Here is a 16,315-nt window from a genome sequence, read left to right as displayed (position 1 = left end):
GCACGCTGTGCGGCCCGGCCCCCGCCTCTCCCCCCGCCACCGCCCGCCACTCCCCGCAGCTGCTTCCGCTGACGGAGGTGACATTCGTCCTGGTTAACCTGCCCCCAACAAGCACTTTTCGACCCCCGCCGTTGAAGTGAACGAGATGGCGGCTGTGACTCTGGCTCACAGAGCGGCTGATGGCCGTCCCATGGCCACACGGCGCTTTTCCCTCCTGTTTCCGCTCAGGACCCCAGGCCGGGTGCCCTCAGGCCCAGCAGGTGGTGTGGGAGCCCCTCGGGCAGGGGATGACCCAGCGAGCAAAGGCCACAAGGGCAGTGACGGACAGTCTGCATCTGCTAACGGAGAAGCTTTGCTTCATTAAAGTACAGCTTCTTACGAGGAGATCTATTTTTGGGGCGCCTGGGTGGCTCAGTGGGTTGAGTGCACGACTCTTGATTTTGGCTCAGGTCATGGTCCCAGGGTCAGGACGACGAATCTGAAGGGGGTTTCATGAGCAAATGGCTAAGAAACAAGGCTTGAGACGTTTTTGGCTGCAAAAGGGCGATTTTACTCCAGCACGGGGACGGGGCTGTGGCCAGGAAGAGCTGCCCTGGGCAGTGGGGAGGGACGGCTGCCTACTTGCAAGTTTGCGGACGGACGGGGTGGAGAAAGTGAGTCTCTAAGGAATTTGGAAGTGGCTTCCAGGACCTTGGGGGACGAGCTGCTCTGACGATCAGGTTACTTCTAGTCTCTTATTTTCTTTAACGTGTATTTATTTTTGAGAGAGACAGAGAGAGGGAGGGAAAGAGTGAGCATGAGCAGAGGAGGGGCAGAGAGACAGGGAGACACAGAATCTGAAACAGGCTCCAGGCTCCGAGCTGTCAGCACAGAGCCCGACGCGGGGCTCCTACTCATGAACCGTGAGATCATGACCTGAGCTGAAGTCGGACACTTAACCGACGGAGCCCCCAGGTGCCCCTGGTCACTTTTAGTCTTTAATGACATGTAAGCACTAAGGCGCCGGTGAGCTCCTGGGGGAAGGTCACGCTCCGCCCGCCTCAGGTGCGAGTCCGTGGCCCTGGGCTGTAAGGAGATCTCCTCTGAGCTACGTTTCTCCTGCCTCTGTGTCCGGCTCAGTGGGATGGAGCCCAGCACTGGGCTCTGCACTGAGGGTTGAGCCTGCTGAAGATGCGCCCTCCCTCGGCCCCTCCCCCTAATAAATAAATAGGGAAAAAGGAGTGGGCCTCTCTGGACAGGATGACGTTTGCCATTTCACCAGAAAATCACGGACCGTGGCCGGCGGGAGGGCTCCTACCTGAATCCCGGGGCGGAGCTGGAGCAAAGCCCAGCGGGGGCCTCCCCGCGGCGGCCGGGCCCGCTGGCCGCACGCGGAGCAGAGCCCCGAGGACGCGCCGCCGCCCTGTGCAGAAAAGAATACAACACGGTTCAGCGTCTCAGAACCCTGGGGCGCAGGCGTTTCCTCCGAGGGGCGGGCACTCCTGGCCGGCCGCGCCCACCTACTGGGGGCGGGCACAGCTCTCGAGGCACCCGGCACCCACCCCGACCGGCCACACAGGTGGCACCGCATGGGCACCGGGCACGGGGCGGCCGAGCGGAGGGCGTTAGCGAGCGGCAGGTGCGCACAGGCCCCGCACAGGCCCCGGGCGGCCCGGACGATGCAGCGGAGTGGTGGGGGGACAGGTCAGTGACAGGGTCGCCGTCCGGGCGGGTCCTTCGGATTTTCCCGACAGACACTTGAGCAGAAGGAGCAGGAGGGAGTGAGGGGACCGTCGGGGGGACGGAGCGGTGAGGCGGGACCCACGCGGGGACCCACCCGGGGCAGCCTTGGCTCGGCAGGGAGGCGACCCGGGGTCGGGGACAAGACAGGGCCCCCGCGGTCGTGGCCGGGGCAGGCGGCTGGCGAACACGCTCGGGGGTTGCTGCGTCTCCCAGAGCCCGCGCGCGTGAGTGCTGATGCTCGCCCACCGCGCCCCCCGCAGCCAGACATCCGGACATCCAGGCGTCCACTCGCCCCGCAGCCATGCCTCCCCCGCCCCCCTCCCCCCCGCGGAGAACCCGGACTGCAAGGCCGTCAGGAAGGTGCTACATCCACCACCTACTTAACGGGGCACATTTGTCCTGTGCGCAAGCCCGAAGCTGCTCGGAAGCCACGGACGCAGGGTGAGCGCGCCCTTCCTCAGCAGGAGCTCACTGCCCCGCCTGCCCGGGCAGAGCGCAGGGGAGGGGGCAGGCCTCTGCGCAAATGGGGTCACGCCCGTCACCGAGGGTCACCCCCGTAGCGAGGGGGAGGCCCAGGCAACCTCCGGAGCGGATGCGGGGCTCTGGGACATCCGCCCCTGACTGGGGACGGCACCGAGAGCAGGTGGACCACCAGCCAGAGGAGTAGGGGAGTGCCAGGAGCGCAGGGTGCGCTGGGACAGGCCAGGGCACGATGGGGCCCCCTGAGGACCTACACCAGCACCAGGGGGCCAGGGGGTCCTGGGGCCAGGGGGTGGGGCCCTGCCCTGGCACGGAGGGTGAGCCCTGCCAGGCGCTCGCCAGGCGCTCCCCATCCGGGGAGCGGGGGCAGGTGCGCCTCCCAGCACCGGGAGATCCTCCTGGAGTGCTGGGGTGGCAGCGACTTGGGAAGAGCTTTTCAGGGCGTAAGAGTCGCTGCCGCCCAGGGGTTCAGGCAGTGGAAAGCGCGGAGCCCCCAGGCCGGGACCGTGCAGGGGAACTCACATTCCTGTGCCCACGGGAAGGCCACGGGGATGCACGAAGCGTGGTGCTTCAAGGTGGCAGAGACAACGGGCCCCCGGAGCCGGAGGCCTGGGTGCAGGCAAGAGGGTGGCTGGGACCCCGGGGGACTCATGCAAGCACGGGCGGTGAGTGACGGGAAGTCCTGATTGCTGCCCGCAGGAAAGTCAGGGCCCGAGGCCCCGAGAGCCAGGCCGGGCCAGGCCTGGTGTGGGGGGGCAGGGGGCCACCCGCTGTTGGCCAGCGGTGTCCGGGCCTGTGGGTGGGCGGAGAGGAGAAGGGGCCCCCCATCACCTGGCTCATGGGCCCCTGCTCCAGGCTGGGCTGGGGTGGGGGGGGGGCTCGCTGGGAAGGGGTCGGCCGTCCCTGAGCCGTGGCAGCTGCACCGCTTCACGCGGCCTCGGGGGCACAACCTAGGGACTCGTCGCTCATGCAAAGTGCCCCAAACACGTCGGCACCGACACGGGCTCACAGAACGTCTACGGGTTCTAGGAGAAAACCAGGACACCATCGTCACGGCCACACGGAGGCTGCCCGGGGGCTGCCGTGAAGCCAGCTGCGCCCGGACTTCCCAGGGACGGGTCCGAGCGAACCCGGCTGCCGGTGGCCTGTGCCCCCAGTGCCCCCTGCTGTACGATCACGCCCCCACTTCTCAGTGTCCGCTGAAGCCAACACTTCCCAGCATCTCTGGCAGGTAGGATGGCTGTGCCACCTGCACGGGTCAGGTGGGACTTCTGAGCCGTGACCTGAAGGTGGACAGACGGACGTGGTGGACGTGTTGGGGTGCTCGTCGTCTGCCTGACTCGTCACTCCCCGTGCAGACCATGGCTGTGAGAGCCGGAGCCCCGGCAGCCACGGTGGAAGCAGGAGACACGGCTGCCCTCAGCAGCACGCAGCTGTCTCCATCCAGGACACGGACGGCGGGTGGCACTGGCAGAAACCTGGACCACAGGACGCCGCCAGCACCCGGCCTGGAGGCCCGCCCCCCCTCCTCTCTTCCTGCCCTATCCAGCAAAACGCCATCCCCGAGTGAAACGCACAGTGAACAGAGGCATCGGCTCCCCCTGGTTTGGGTTAATTAATCTGCCAACCACTTTCTTCGCCTGAACTTTTACTAAGACCTTTCTCTGTTGCCAAATGCAAGTCTGCAGGCACGTGACTGCTCCTCACCAAGGGTCCCTCCCACAGCAGGTCACGGAGGTGGCCCCGCGTCGGCCGGGCGAGGTGGCAGCCCCGTGGGCTGGCAGGGGCCCGCTCTGTACATCCACGGTGCTGGGCGCTGTGCCCGTGGGACTTTGCCCGGTGCCCGTGTGGCAGGGCAGTGCCTCCCTTGCCGAGGGGAGCTCCGAAGAAACAGAGCGCGGAGACTCAAGGCTCTGCCCTTAGCAAACAGTCATGGCGGCGCCGATCGCTCCTCTGGCAACGGGAAGGACATGAACTGACCCTGAGATTGCTCGGTGGCGCCTCGGGGGCTCCGGGTGGGGTGCCACGCACCGCCTCGGGCGCAGGGGAACGGCACGGTGGTAATGACGGTGTCCGGTCACAAACACCCACGGAGCGGGAGAGGGGTCTGTTGACTCCACTACCACCGGGCTCCCTCCTTGCGCTGCTGCCGGAGATGAGGTCCGTGCGCCTCTCGGGAGGGACCGCGGTGCAGCGTGGGTCTGTGCCGCCGCGGCGCCCCTCTGAGCCCGCAGTGTCGCCCCGCCCACACCCGCCCAGCCCGGCCTCGGGCTCACGTGCTGGGAAGCCAGCGTTTCCCCTGGACTCCCGGCTGCTGGGGGAGCGTGTTCGCCCCAAAGCCTGGGACGTGCCTCAACCTGCGCTAAGCCCACGGGGCTCCTTCCCCGGGGCAGCGGGACGCCCGGGCGACCAAGCGACAGGCAGCGGGCGTGGAGGCGGCGGGCAGGGCCACCACCGAGGCTGGAGGGCCCGTTCCTTGTTGGGGTGAAACATTCGGAAGCGTGAGGAAGTGAGGCGGACGGTGTACCAAGTCCAGGAGAGCCGGTCCCTCGTGGGGCTCTGGGGACACGGACCGCGGGTCCCAGGGCGGACGCTGCAGCGGAGGCGGCGGTGGCAGGGGCGCGCGGGCAGGGCCGCGGACAGCCCGGAGAGCGGCCACCACGGGGCTGACGGCGTCCGCTCCTCGCCGCTGAAGCAAAGTCAAGGCCCTAAGCTCAGGAGGCTCGGATCTTCTCTGGGAAAAACTAACGGCATCCGGAGGAAACCTGGTTCTAATGTCCCCGGCGCGGTGGACACAGCGGCGCGTCAGAGGGAAGGACGTGCAGCCACGGAGCGCCTGGTGCTGGGCGTCGGGCGGCCGGCTGCCGGGGGAGCCTCCAGGGAGGTTCGGGGCTGAGGTTGGAGAGGTGTGAGCCCCGGCACGAGGGACCGGGTCCGACTCGTTTGCAGCGAGGGGACACCGAGACCAGGAGCCGTGAGCAGCCACTGTCTGCGCGGAGACTGGTCCAACGAAGGCGGTCCCCGGCAGAGCCCTGTGCGCCCGCGTCACCACACCGACCTCGCTGCCGGCGGCCGTCCTGGTCACGGGGCCGCCTGCCCGGCGTTGTGAGCCGGTGGGAGCTGGGGCCACAGAGACGAAGATTCCGTTTCATCATCATGAAGAGAGGGGGAGCATCTGGGCAGCTCAATCAGTGGAGTGTCGGACTTCGGCTCAGGTCATGGGGTCACAGTTCGTGGGTTCGAGCCCCGTGTCGGGCTCTGTGCTGACAGCTCAGAGCTGGAGCTGCTTCCAATTCTGTGTCTCCCTCTCTCGCTGCCCCTCCCCTGCTCACGCTCTCTCTGTCTCAAATACAAATAAACATTAAAATTCTTTTAAAAAAATATGAGGGACTTAACATTCAAATGCCAACAAAATTTTCAGGCTTCATATACCTGACATTCTGTGCCCAACAATCTTGAATGTAAAAAAAAAAGTTCATTTCCTCTAACTGGTGCTTGGAGAACCCTCACCCACAGAAGGCGTGAGCCTCCGGGACCCCACCTGCCCCGGCCCCCCGGCCAGGGGCGCAGGCCCCACGTGAGGCTGGAGGTTTCCCTAGAGCCCCAGCCGCTGTGGCCACGGGGGCTCCTGCAGCAGAAGTCACGGCATTGCCCGATGATACCGGCCTCATGCGCCTGGTGCGGGACCGGGGGAGACCCGGGGGGAAGCCTGGGGGGCGTGAGGGGAGGTGGGGGAGGCCCTGGGGGGCTGCAAGGGGGGATTCTGGGGGAAACGTGGGGGGATGCAGGGGGGTGGGGGGGCCCTGGGGGGATGCGGGGGTGACTCAGGGGACACAGCCTCTTGGGCGCAGGCCGGACAGGCTGCAGGGATGGCTCACGCGCGCAGGTGTGGCCGGTGCCGTGAACAAGTGAACGAATCCTTCGCTTAAGGGCAGTAGGAGCCGCTGCAAGAGAGTGTACAATCTCTGTCCAGGGACCCTGACACGGCTGCTTAAGGAGGTCCCCCGTGGCCCCCGGCGCGCTGGCTGTCACCCTGACCCCGCGGCCAGTGTGTCCCCACACTCCTCACGGGCCCCCTCCGCTGACACGGACGGGGGGGCACACGGAGCCCGCCTGCCCCCCCCCGCCCCATCCCTTCCCTCCCGGGGGCACACCTGCAGGAGGACGGGCCGAGGCGTCGCTGAGGGAGGGCCCCCTCCGGCTGGGTGCGCGGTCTGGACGGAATCTCCAGGCGTCTGTCCCAGGAGGGCAGGGTGGCTCTGGGGTGGGCAGGACGGGGATGGGGCCGAGGGGCACCGGGGGCTTCGGGGTGCAGGCGAAGGGGGTGTCACGACGCCACCACACGCGTAAACCGGGTGACGTTCCCGGCTGCGAGTCACACGGCAGGAAGCTGGAAGAGCAGGTGCGCCGTGCGGTCCTTGCTCACCAATGCGGGAGAGCACGCGGGGACGCGGAGTCGCACCTCGTCCGGCCCGGAGACGGCCCGGCAGCCCCCCCCCCCCCCGGGAAGGGGAGGCCCGGCCCGCAGGCCGCGGCGGCCATTACCTGCGCCAGCCTCAGGTGGAGAACTGCCTTTTCCGTTTCCAGATCAACTATCCGCTCGTCTTTGGCCTAAAACCAAGGACCAAAACAGGGACATTAACGAGTGTAAATGATGGTCATCATTGGCCACTCTGTCCTGAGGACGAGTCTGGGAGGGAAGCCGGAGACACCAGGGAAGAGCTGGGAGGTGGGGGTCCTGGAGTGGGGGCCCCGTGGCCACGGCGCCGGCTCCAGGTGTGGCCCCCAGCAGCGGGGGCTCCCTGAGGGCACAGAACCCTGCATTATGGTACATAGACACTGTGCCTCAGTCAAGCTGTCCCCCCGCCCAAATCCATCAGGGTCTACCTTTAATAAGAGCTCCAGCGACCCATATGCACATTCACATCCGGAAGGCATGGCTGTCGGCGTCCTGCTCACCAAAATCAGCCTTCCTTTCAATTTTTTTTTAGTAGGCGCCACGCCCAATGTGCGGTTTGAACTCAGGACCCTGAGATCAAGAGTCACATGCTCTACCTGCTAAGGCAGCCAGGTGTCCCTCTTTCCCTTTATTAATCAATTTATGTACAGATGTGTTAGAAGTCTGTCACGTGCCAGGCGTGTGTCTGGGTGCTGTGCATGCAGCAGTGAACCCATCAGGCGTGGACTCCCATCCTGCGTGGGCTAAGTGAACTGGGCAGGGGGTGCGGCCATGTGACAGTTAAAACAGCGATGTGCGTTCAGAGAGAGGGAGGAGGGCCATCGAGGAAGCCCAGGGCCAAGGGGAAAGCCGTGCAAAGGGCCTCTGGCAGGAGTGAGTTTGGTAAGCTACGGGGCAGAGAGGGAAGATCGTGTGTCCCCCTGCTGCCCAGAGGGGGTGCTCAGTGGGCGTCCGCCTGAGGTGGTTCAACAGTGTCATCCGAGGTATCTGTCTCCTGGCCGGTCCCCTGTGCGGTTTGTTTATTACTAAGAGGGGAGGTTGGATCTGCAGCTATTAGCTTTGAATTGCTGATTTCTGTCTTTCATTCTGTCCATTTCAGGGCCATGTGGTTAGGTGCACATATGCTTTTCCTATCTTTCCACTAGTGACTCTTCCATCATTATCAAATGTCCGTCTTGATCGGTAGTGACATCTATGTCATCTTAGAGTCTATTTTGTCTGATGTTAGTACAGCCACTCAGTCTTCTGTGGTTGACGGTGGCATGAGGTCTGTCTCCATTCTTTTGCTTACACGCTATTTGTATGTTTGAACGTGGACAGACAGCGTGTAGCTAGAGCTCGCTTCTTACCCAGTCGGACAACCTGCCTTGTGACTGGTGGCTCGTCCACGTTAATGACGCTGATGTGGGTTTGCACCCGACATTTCTCTTGTTCGTTTTCTATGTGCCTTGTGTCTTCTTTGTTCCTTTTATTGCCTTTTTTTTTTTTTGCATTAAGTGGATATTTTCTAGTATAAAATTTTAATTTCTTTAATGACATTTTCCATTAGTTTTTGAATAATTTTCTGAGTGGTTGCTTGAAAGCTCACCCTGCACTTTGAACCTGGAAAAGTCTGCTGCACATGGATGGTCAGAGTCCAGCGAGACACAGAGACACGCCTGCTGCAGCTGAACTCTCCTGTCCCCGCTGGTGTGTCGGTGCCATCACACGTGACATCCACAAATGTCACAGATGCCACAGCCCTGCTATCGTTGCTGCTTTACATAATCGCATGTTCATTAAAAAACTGAGAAGAGAAGGGACAGCAAATACAGACCTGCTGCGTTTGCTTTGTCGGCCTTCTTCACCATGATGAACCACCAGGCTCACTCAGTCCTGTGGATTCAAACTAGCATCTGGTGTCATTGTCCTACTCCAGCAAAACTTTGTCCCCACTCACCTCCTTTGTGCCACTTTTGTCAAATATATGACATTTCTATATGTTATAGTTTCAGCGACATAATTACACATCTAATGTTTTACACAACTGCTTTTTAAATCAGTGGAGAAAACAAAGAAGAAACACACTTTTCGCCTGTCTTTTATAGTTCTGTGGCTGTCTTTGTTGGCATTCTTTGTGGATTTGTGTTTCGGGTGTGGGGCGGGGGGCACTTGCTTTCAGCCTAAGGAACATCCTTTAGCATCTCTTAATAAGGCAAGCCTTCTGGCAACAAATTTTCTCTTACTTTGTTCGTCTGGGAAAGCTTTTATTTTGCCTTCATTTCTGAGACAGTTTTGCTGGGTATAATATTTCTAGTTGACAGGACTTGTCTTTCAGCCCTTTGAGAGCGTCACCCGCGGCCCCTGTTGCTGATGAGAGGGCTCATGGACTGACTGGATGAGTCATTCCCCCCCCCCCCCCCCCCCCCCCCCCCCCCCCCCCCCCCCCCCGGCTCTTCTCCTCCGGTAATTTTATGACGAACCATGTGGGTGTGGATCTCTTTGTATTTATCCTAATTGGAGTTCATGAAGCTCCTTGCCAAATTTCAAGACATTTGAGGAGTTTGAGCAATTATGTCCTTGGATATTTCTTGTGTTTTCTTGCTCTCCCCTCCTGGTGTCCCCATGACGTGTGTGTGTTGGGGTGCCTATAGGCTTCACACCTACAGGTTCCAACCATTTTCCTTCCTTCTATTTGTCGCTCTGTTCTTAGGATTGCATAATTTCTACCAAGCTAAAAGTTTGCGGAATCTTTTTTTTGTCCATTCAAATCTACTCGAGTCCTCTGGGGAATGTCCTCATTTCAGCTGCTTTCAACTCCAGAGTTACAATTTTTTTTAATAAGTAATCTCTATCCCTTTATTGCTATTTTCTATCTGATAAGAAAGTTTATTCTCCTCACGTCTGTAATGTGGGCTCCTTAGTCTCTTGAATATATTCATATGTTCACACAATGACTCCTTTGAAGTCTTAGTAATTCTAACATTAGGCTTTTCAATGTCAGTTCTTGTCTGTTTCCCCAAGATGAGTGGATGAGTCTCACTTCCCTGTTTCTTTCACATCTTACGACTTTTTTGTTGAAAACCAGACATTTTAGGAAATGTGTGGTCAAACCTTTAGCCAGTGATGCCTTTCCCCCTCCTGCAGTTTGTTTTTGTTTCCGTTTGTGTGCTTTGTTGAGTGACGCAGCTCAGCTCCTCTAGGGAAGCCGTTCTCCCTCAGCGGGAAGCCTTGGTGAACGCCCCGGACACAGCCCTGGGCACGCACACGGGCACCAGGCACAGGAGGGACCGCAGTTGCAAGCGGCTCAGTGTTGTGTCTCTCCTTGATCTCTCCGTTAATCTGCGTCCTTTAGTATCACAACCACCTGGTAAGCCCTACTAATTACTGACTGACTGTGGGATCATTTTCCACAGTGGCCTGGGACATGAATTTCTTGTGTCTGCCCCAGTTACACTGGGGCAGGGATAGTTTGGGAAGCCTGTCTGGAAGGTCCGTCCTAACCGCAGGCTCTTCTTAGCCTCGCGTGAACTAGGTGGTCTGTTAGCTTGCTGCTTGTAATGGGCTGTGTTCCCCACAAATTCACCTGTCAGAGTCCCAAGCCCAGGACCTCAGAGTGTGACTGTTTCTGGAGACAGGGCCTTTAAGGAGGTGCTTAAGTTAAAATCAGGCCATCAGCACGGGCCCCAACCCGACGTGACTGGTGTCCACGTAGGAAGAGAACATTAGGGCACAGAGAGGTGCTGCGGGGATACCCCCCCGCCACAGGACAGGCCACGTGAGCACACCACGAGCCACGGGGAGGGGCTTCCAGGGACACCAGCGCCGACAGCTTGCTCTCGGACTCCCGGTCTCCGGCTCTGTGGTTTAAACCACCTGGTGTGTGGCACTTTGTCATGGTGCCCGAGCAGACGACTATGTGCTCTTGGGTAAGAAGAGTACTCGAGTCTGAGCCTCACTGGATTGTTTCAGATGAAGTCAGTTCCTGTGGGAAGGGCTTTAGAGCTCTCTCTCACGGGCTGCCTCTCGCCCTGATGGAAATCTCCAGAAATGAAAACCAGCCCTCTGGGCGCCAGGCAGGCCCGTGGCCTGTGGGCTTTTGGCTTGCTCTCTCTCCATGATATCAAGCTGAGGAAGAGCAAGTGGACCCCCAGGCCCCCCACCTCTTCCGGGGTGTGGCTTCATCATGTGAGTGGAGGCTGGGTGAGGGAAGGGGACCCTGGCCTCCACCACAGCCAGCTAGGAATTTAGCTTCCCCTACTCTGTGCCAGGGGCCTGTGCAAACTGGTGAGATCCGGCGAGCTGCAGTCCGAAGCTGAGGGGAGGGGCAGCCCCATCTTGGCCACACCCGACCTTCTGGGCAGCGGAGCCTGGGGGGCACAAGGCAGGGGGCCGCAGACTTGTACTGTTTGTATGGAGATTCTATCAGGTTTCTTGAATAAATGTTTCTTCATTTGATGTAAGCCGTGCGGGCAACTTACATGGGCTTTCAACCGTTTTTCTGTGAGGCTCCCCAGGTTGGCTGGTCTTTTTGGGTGTGGGTTCACAGATGCCCTCACCTAGGCACCCAGAAGTCCTCCCCTGCCACGTCTAACTTGGCCCTACACCTCATGCTCGCCCTTCTGGGACCACTTGCTACCAGCGACATATTCAAAATACGGATCTAACCGCTTTTCTCTCCTTTAAAACCTCTTTGGTAGCCTTTCCTGGACCTCAAGATAAAGAACATCCTGGTCCTGCTTGCGGCTTCACGGCTGCCCCCCTCCCCGCCTCTCCACTGCAGGGCTGCTCCCCTCCCGCCTCCCTGCTCCATGGCTGCCCCCCCTTCCGCCTCTGCCCCAAGCAGCAGCCGCCTCTGTGCTCTGCCAGTTTCCCCGACGCCAGCCTTAGGGCCACTTGCCACGGCATGTCTCTTCCTCTTTGGGGACAGCTCTGTCCTTAACCCTCAACCCTCTGCCAGATGGCAGTCTCCCGGCCCAGGAGAGCCTGCTCCACCTCCGACTCCCACACCGGCCAGGGCTGCATTATAAGCCCCTATAGGTCTGGGTACGTCCCCTCCGCAGGTGCATTCTGGGTCCACGTTGGTGGTTTATGTTTCTTTTGTGACTACTTTCCTCCTTTCCTCCACGGATGCTCCAGGTGAGCAGGGATCAGGTTACATGTGTGGCCGCTTCACCACCGCATTCAGCACAGCAGACAGCAGACACTGAACAAGTCAGGTGGGGGTGGCAAGGCCTCAGGTGAGGGTGGGGTACGCGGGGGACGGGGGCCGGGTCAGACCAGGACCTCGTACCCTACAGAGCGGAAGGTGGGAGCACCAGGGGTCTTGGGGTGCTGTCAGGCCTACTGTCCCACGCTGGCCCCGCCCCCAAGGCTGAGGGGCGGGAGGGGGTGGAGCTGCAGGCGGGGCCGCAGCGCTCACTGGTGCCTGCTCACCTGCACCTACTCACCTGCACCTGCCGCTGCAGCTGCCAGGCCCGCTGCTCCCAGAAGCGCCCCCAGCGCCCACCCTGTGCAGGCATCTCTAGGCCCCCGGCCCTCAATCCTCCTGCTGCGCGTGCGCGGGCGTTTGCGCCCTTGGTTTCCATGGCGACGGGGTCACGGCCACGGGGAGGGGTGGTGGGGGCAGCTACATTTGAAGACCATTCATTGAATATTGTGGGGGTTCCAACCCCATGTAAATTACAGCCTCCGGACAGTACTCAGTACTTACCGTTGATCCCTTAATTTTACGTCCGCCGAGGGCTCCCTTTCCCATAATAATGTTGGTCGAGAGAGGGCCTGTGGGGTCCCCTAGGAAGAGGAGGCAGGGAACAAGCACGAGAAGAGGCCAGCGGGCGTTGCTCTGGGCCCTGAACGGCTGCAGGCAGGCGGGGGGTGGCGGCAGCGCTGGCCAGGCCCCAGGGGCAGGGTGAGCGACCCGGGGTGAAGCCACAGCGCAGGTGCAGGTGCCGGCGCACCACCTGTGGCTGGACAGGGACCTCCAGGCCAAGCCCTCGCCCTCTCTTCTGCAGCCCTGCAGCAGCCGGCCCTGATCCCTGCTCCGGCCCCCCCTCTGGGTCCGCCCCCCCACACCCACTGCTCCCACAGGGGTGCTGTTCTGGCCCTGTGCCCTGGGAAGGTGGCAGAGGACGGCCACATGGCGGGTCCGGTGGTCCCTGGCACAGCGGCCTCTCCCTGCTTTGTGAAATACTCCCTCGGCTCTTGGACACTGGCCTCTTGGTGTTCTTCCATCTGCTTCTGGTCTCCTCTGCCAGTCTCCCCTCACGGCACTGAATGCCATCTGGACCCTGATGATGCCCTAATTTTGTGTCCAGCTTGCCCCCTCCCTTGAGTTCCTGACCTGTAGGCCCCACTGCCCGCTGGTGCCACCCAGGGGCGTCCCCATGATCACCCCCGTGTGGTCCCCACTCTGCCTTACCCCTGGAGCATCTGCATTCTCTGCCCGCTTGGACCCACACCTTGGCATTCACTCCTCCTGTCACCCCAGATGCCATCATGGGCAAGTCCTCCTGGGCTCAGCATAGTGACGGCGCCAGCCCCTTGGACGATCACCTACATGGTGACATGTCAGACGGACACTCTATCCCTCCGGCTTCTCCATTAGCATAAAAAGCAGGCACTCAGGATGGCCCACGCACCCCTGCCTGCCTTGCATCCCGATCCTTCTCTGCCCCCTCTCCCCACTCCCTGCCCACTGGGCTCCTGGGTCAGTGACCTCCTGGCTATTCCTGGAGGTGCCAAGCATGCCCCCACGTCACTGCCTCTGTCTCTGTGGCCCCGTGGATGCTCGTTCAGGGTTCGGGTCAAAACCCTCCCGCATGGACGAGGACCCACATCCTTCCCCTCTGGAGCAGCGCTCCTGGGGCTGCTCACCAGGAGCAGGTACTGCTGCCAGTGTCACCGGAGTAGACCCAGAGCCCCCGCGACAGCAGCCGCTGAGCCGCAGCACCCGCCGTGTGTGGCACGTTTAGGAGCTTGGCCGATTCCCTGTTGGCCAAAGGAATGCACCCGCAAGAACAGGACCAGCCAAGAGGACGCGGGGAACGTGCCGCACCCTCCTCCCAGCGCACACGGGTCAGAACGAGGAGGCCACCGGGTTGGGGTCACAGCAGCAAATGTGCTGGTCAAACACAGCGTGAGGACTCTCTTCACTCCTGGGCTGGTGAGGCCACCGGGGCCAACCGTCGGCACACATGTGATGTGCACACGTGGTGCACGACGAAGGACACGCGTGTGTGCTGTGCACATACAATACAGCACTCCTACTCCGAACAGAAGCCACCCAGTGATGGGGAAATGACTCGCGTTGGGTGCCGGAGCCAATGATTCAGGAGACCTGGGCAGTGGGGACACGATGGTGGAGGGTGAGGTGGTGTGACAGGAGTGCAGACCTTGCGAGCATGTCCTGCCCTCGTTGACTGATGCCCCCCAGACATCCTTCTATCGGGGTCCCCGCGGCCCTTGTCCAGGGGGTGCCTCCCCGCAGCCAGAATCCGGTCCCCATGTGGGTGCCTCCCGGGATGGTGCACCCCCCGGGCCACTCGGGAGCCTCTGCCCTGAATCGCATTGGTGCCCGAGTAGAGTGTGTGAGCGCCGTCCAGCTCGGGCTCCTTCACCACCAGCCCGATGGGGCCACCGATGGTCTCCCATCCGATTTCCAGGCAGCCCCGCTGAGGGCCACTGTGTGCTCTGCCCCAAGACCATCAGAGGTCTGCGGACAGCGCACCGGAGGGCAAAGGACACTGCCGGTGCCACCTCAGTCAGTGGCGTGTGACGAGCTGGTGCTGGGAGCCCTCGGTCGGGCACTGGTCCCTGCTCTGGGGGCCGGAGCCCCACGCTGGGGGGCCCCTGTACATTTCTGCCAGGGGCAGCCGCCTCACCCTTCAGATTGATTTTCTCCTGCTGCCTGCAGCCCACAACGTTTCTGTCGCCAGCGGAGATGAACTCTTTCCGAGAGCGCCCTGCACGATCCGGCTGGCGGAAGCAGGCAGCACAGTGGGGTCTTTGAGACCACACTGAAAGAAAGATCGTGAAACGGCGTGGAAGAACGAGCAAACACAGCCCAGACCGCCGAAAGGAGAGGCAGGTGCGTCTACAAGAGTCATCCTCTCCATCCGGAGTCCGGTACCTGGCATAGTGTCCAGGGCCGCTGGAGGGGCCTCAGGGACCCGGCAAGCACACCTGGAACCCAGACGGCCACCAAGGAGCCCTGGCCCTGAGCCCGTCCTTCCCTCGTGCCGGGAAATGCTGTTAGAACGGGTCCGTGCTCTCCTCGGGGCAGACGCGCCGGTCTGCTGGCCAGTCTCTATCTGGGGGCCTGTCCCCAGGGGAGAACTTGGGGACACAGGAGCTGTGCCATCAACCCGTCTTCCAGGTCTCCTGTCTGTGCTAATGTTTTATGTTGTTTTTAACAATTCCAAGGTCAAGTTCAGACTTGGCCGTTTGTTATCTCCATAAAAGAATAAAACGTAAGGCTTAAAAGCGCAGAAAAAGATAAGGCCCAGCCCAGCAAACACGTGAAAACACGATCTGACAGTCACCCTTCTGGTTCCTGTTTGAAGGCGTTGGCACTGGCTTCCCGCCTTGTCTCTGGGCACCTCTGGGATCCACCCTGCGCCCCCACGCCGTGCCGGGGCCCCCGGGGTAACCTGCAGTCGGGGCCTGCTGTCGGCAAGTGCCGCGTGCCCCTCAGCGGCCCCGGGACCCTCCTGAGCGGTCTCCGCGTGCAATCGCGCCACGGCCAGGCCTGCAGGGAGGCTGTGTGAGGACCACAAGTCGTCTTTCTGGGCTTCAGACCCACCTCCTGGTGCCCGCTGCCTTGTGTCCTACCCGGCATCTGCCCGAGCAGCCTCTCCGCCCCAGCAATCCTGCTGCGGGCAACAGTCCTTTCTTGCAAGAGGGAAAGTCCTCTCCAAAGGCCCGCCACCGCCAGCGGGCCCAGGGCCTTCCGTCAGGCCCTCCGAGCACCCTGCTCACCTTCCACGGACGCATCGTGAACCGTCTCCTTGCATCTGTGGGATGCTTGCAGCCAGTGTCACAGCGACTGACACGGGGCAGGCGGTCGTGGCTCGTGTTTGTGGGATAAACTGTGTAAGACACTAGGCTTAAAATCCCAATTTGGAGCTGAACGCACATCTTTTGGGGCGTCGTGACCGTGAATAAACCACTGAGTGCCGTCCTGAGACCTCACTCGGCACCTGCTCCCCGTACGAGCCCCTTCTGCAGCAGAGGTGGGGCCCGAGACCTCGCCGCAGCCCTGCGTCCCCCCGAGGTCCAAGCCAGTCTCGCCAGTCCGTCTCCCACGCAGCGGAGCCCTGGAATCCTCTCCCGCGGCCCCTCCCAGAACCCCGGGCGGGGCAGGCGAGAATCGTCCCAGGGGCCCGCCATCCTCCCAAACCTCAGAGCACCTTTCTGGGCACTGAAATCTACTGCAAGCCGACACCGGCGCTCTGACGGTAAACAGCGATCCTACCAAGATCGCTGCGGGTTTCCACAGAAGCCCTGTGTGTGGTCCTGCGTGTGGTCCTGCGGCACCCGCTCCGGCCAGCCCGCCTGCCCAGGGCCTCCAGAGGCGGGAGTACTGGGGCGGCAGGGAGAGGAGTCCCTGCCGAGTCCCTGTGACCGCGGGGTGTGGCCATGGGCCCGGTGAGCGCTGGGGTGGGGGGGGGGGGG

General features: G+C 61.5%; 1 protein-coding gene across 1 annotated transcript in view; it reads right to left on the bottom strand.

Moving 5' to 3' along the window:
* Positions 1–12,228, bottom strand: part of KIF25 (kinesin family member 25) — a 36,919-nt gene extending 24,691 nt beyond the window's left edge. Inside the window, exons 1-3 of the mRNA XM_029943273.1 lie at positions 12,091–12,228; positions 6,748–6,813; positions 1,298–1,402 (exon numbers count right to left, since the gene is read on the bottom strand). Of these exons, the coding sequence (XP_029799133.1) occupies positions 1,298–1,402; positions 6,748–6,813; positions 12,091–12,228 (309 nt within the window). The remainder of the gene's footprint in view (positions 1–1,297; positions 1,403–6,747; positions 6,814–12,090) is intronic.
* Between the last annotated feature and the right edge of the window lie 4,087 nt (positions 12,229–16,315).

Source organism: Suricata suricatta, chromosome 7 (genome assembly GCF_006229205.1).
Source record: "Suricata suricatta isolate VVHF042 chromosome 7, meerkat_22Aug2017_6uvM2_HiC, whole genome shotgun sequence".
Classification (NCBI taxonomy): Eukaryota; Metazoa; Chordata; class Mammalia; order Carnivora; family Herpestidae; genus Suricata; species Suricata suricatta.
This window is presented reverse-complemented; position numbering and strand designations above follow the sequence as displayed.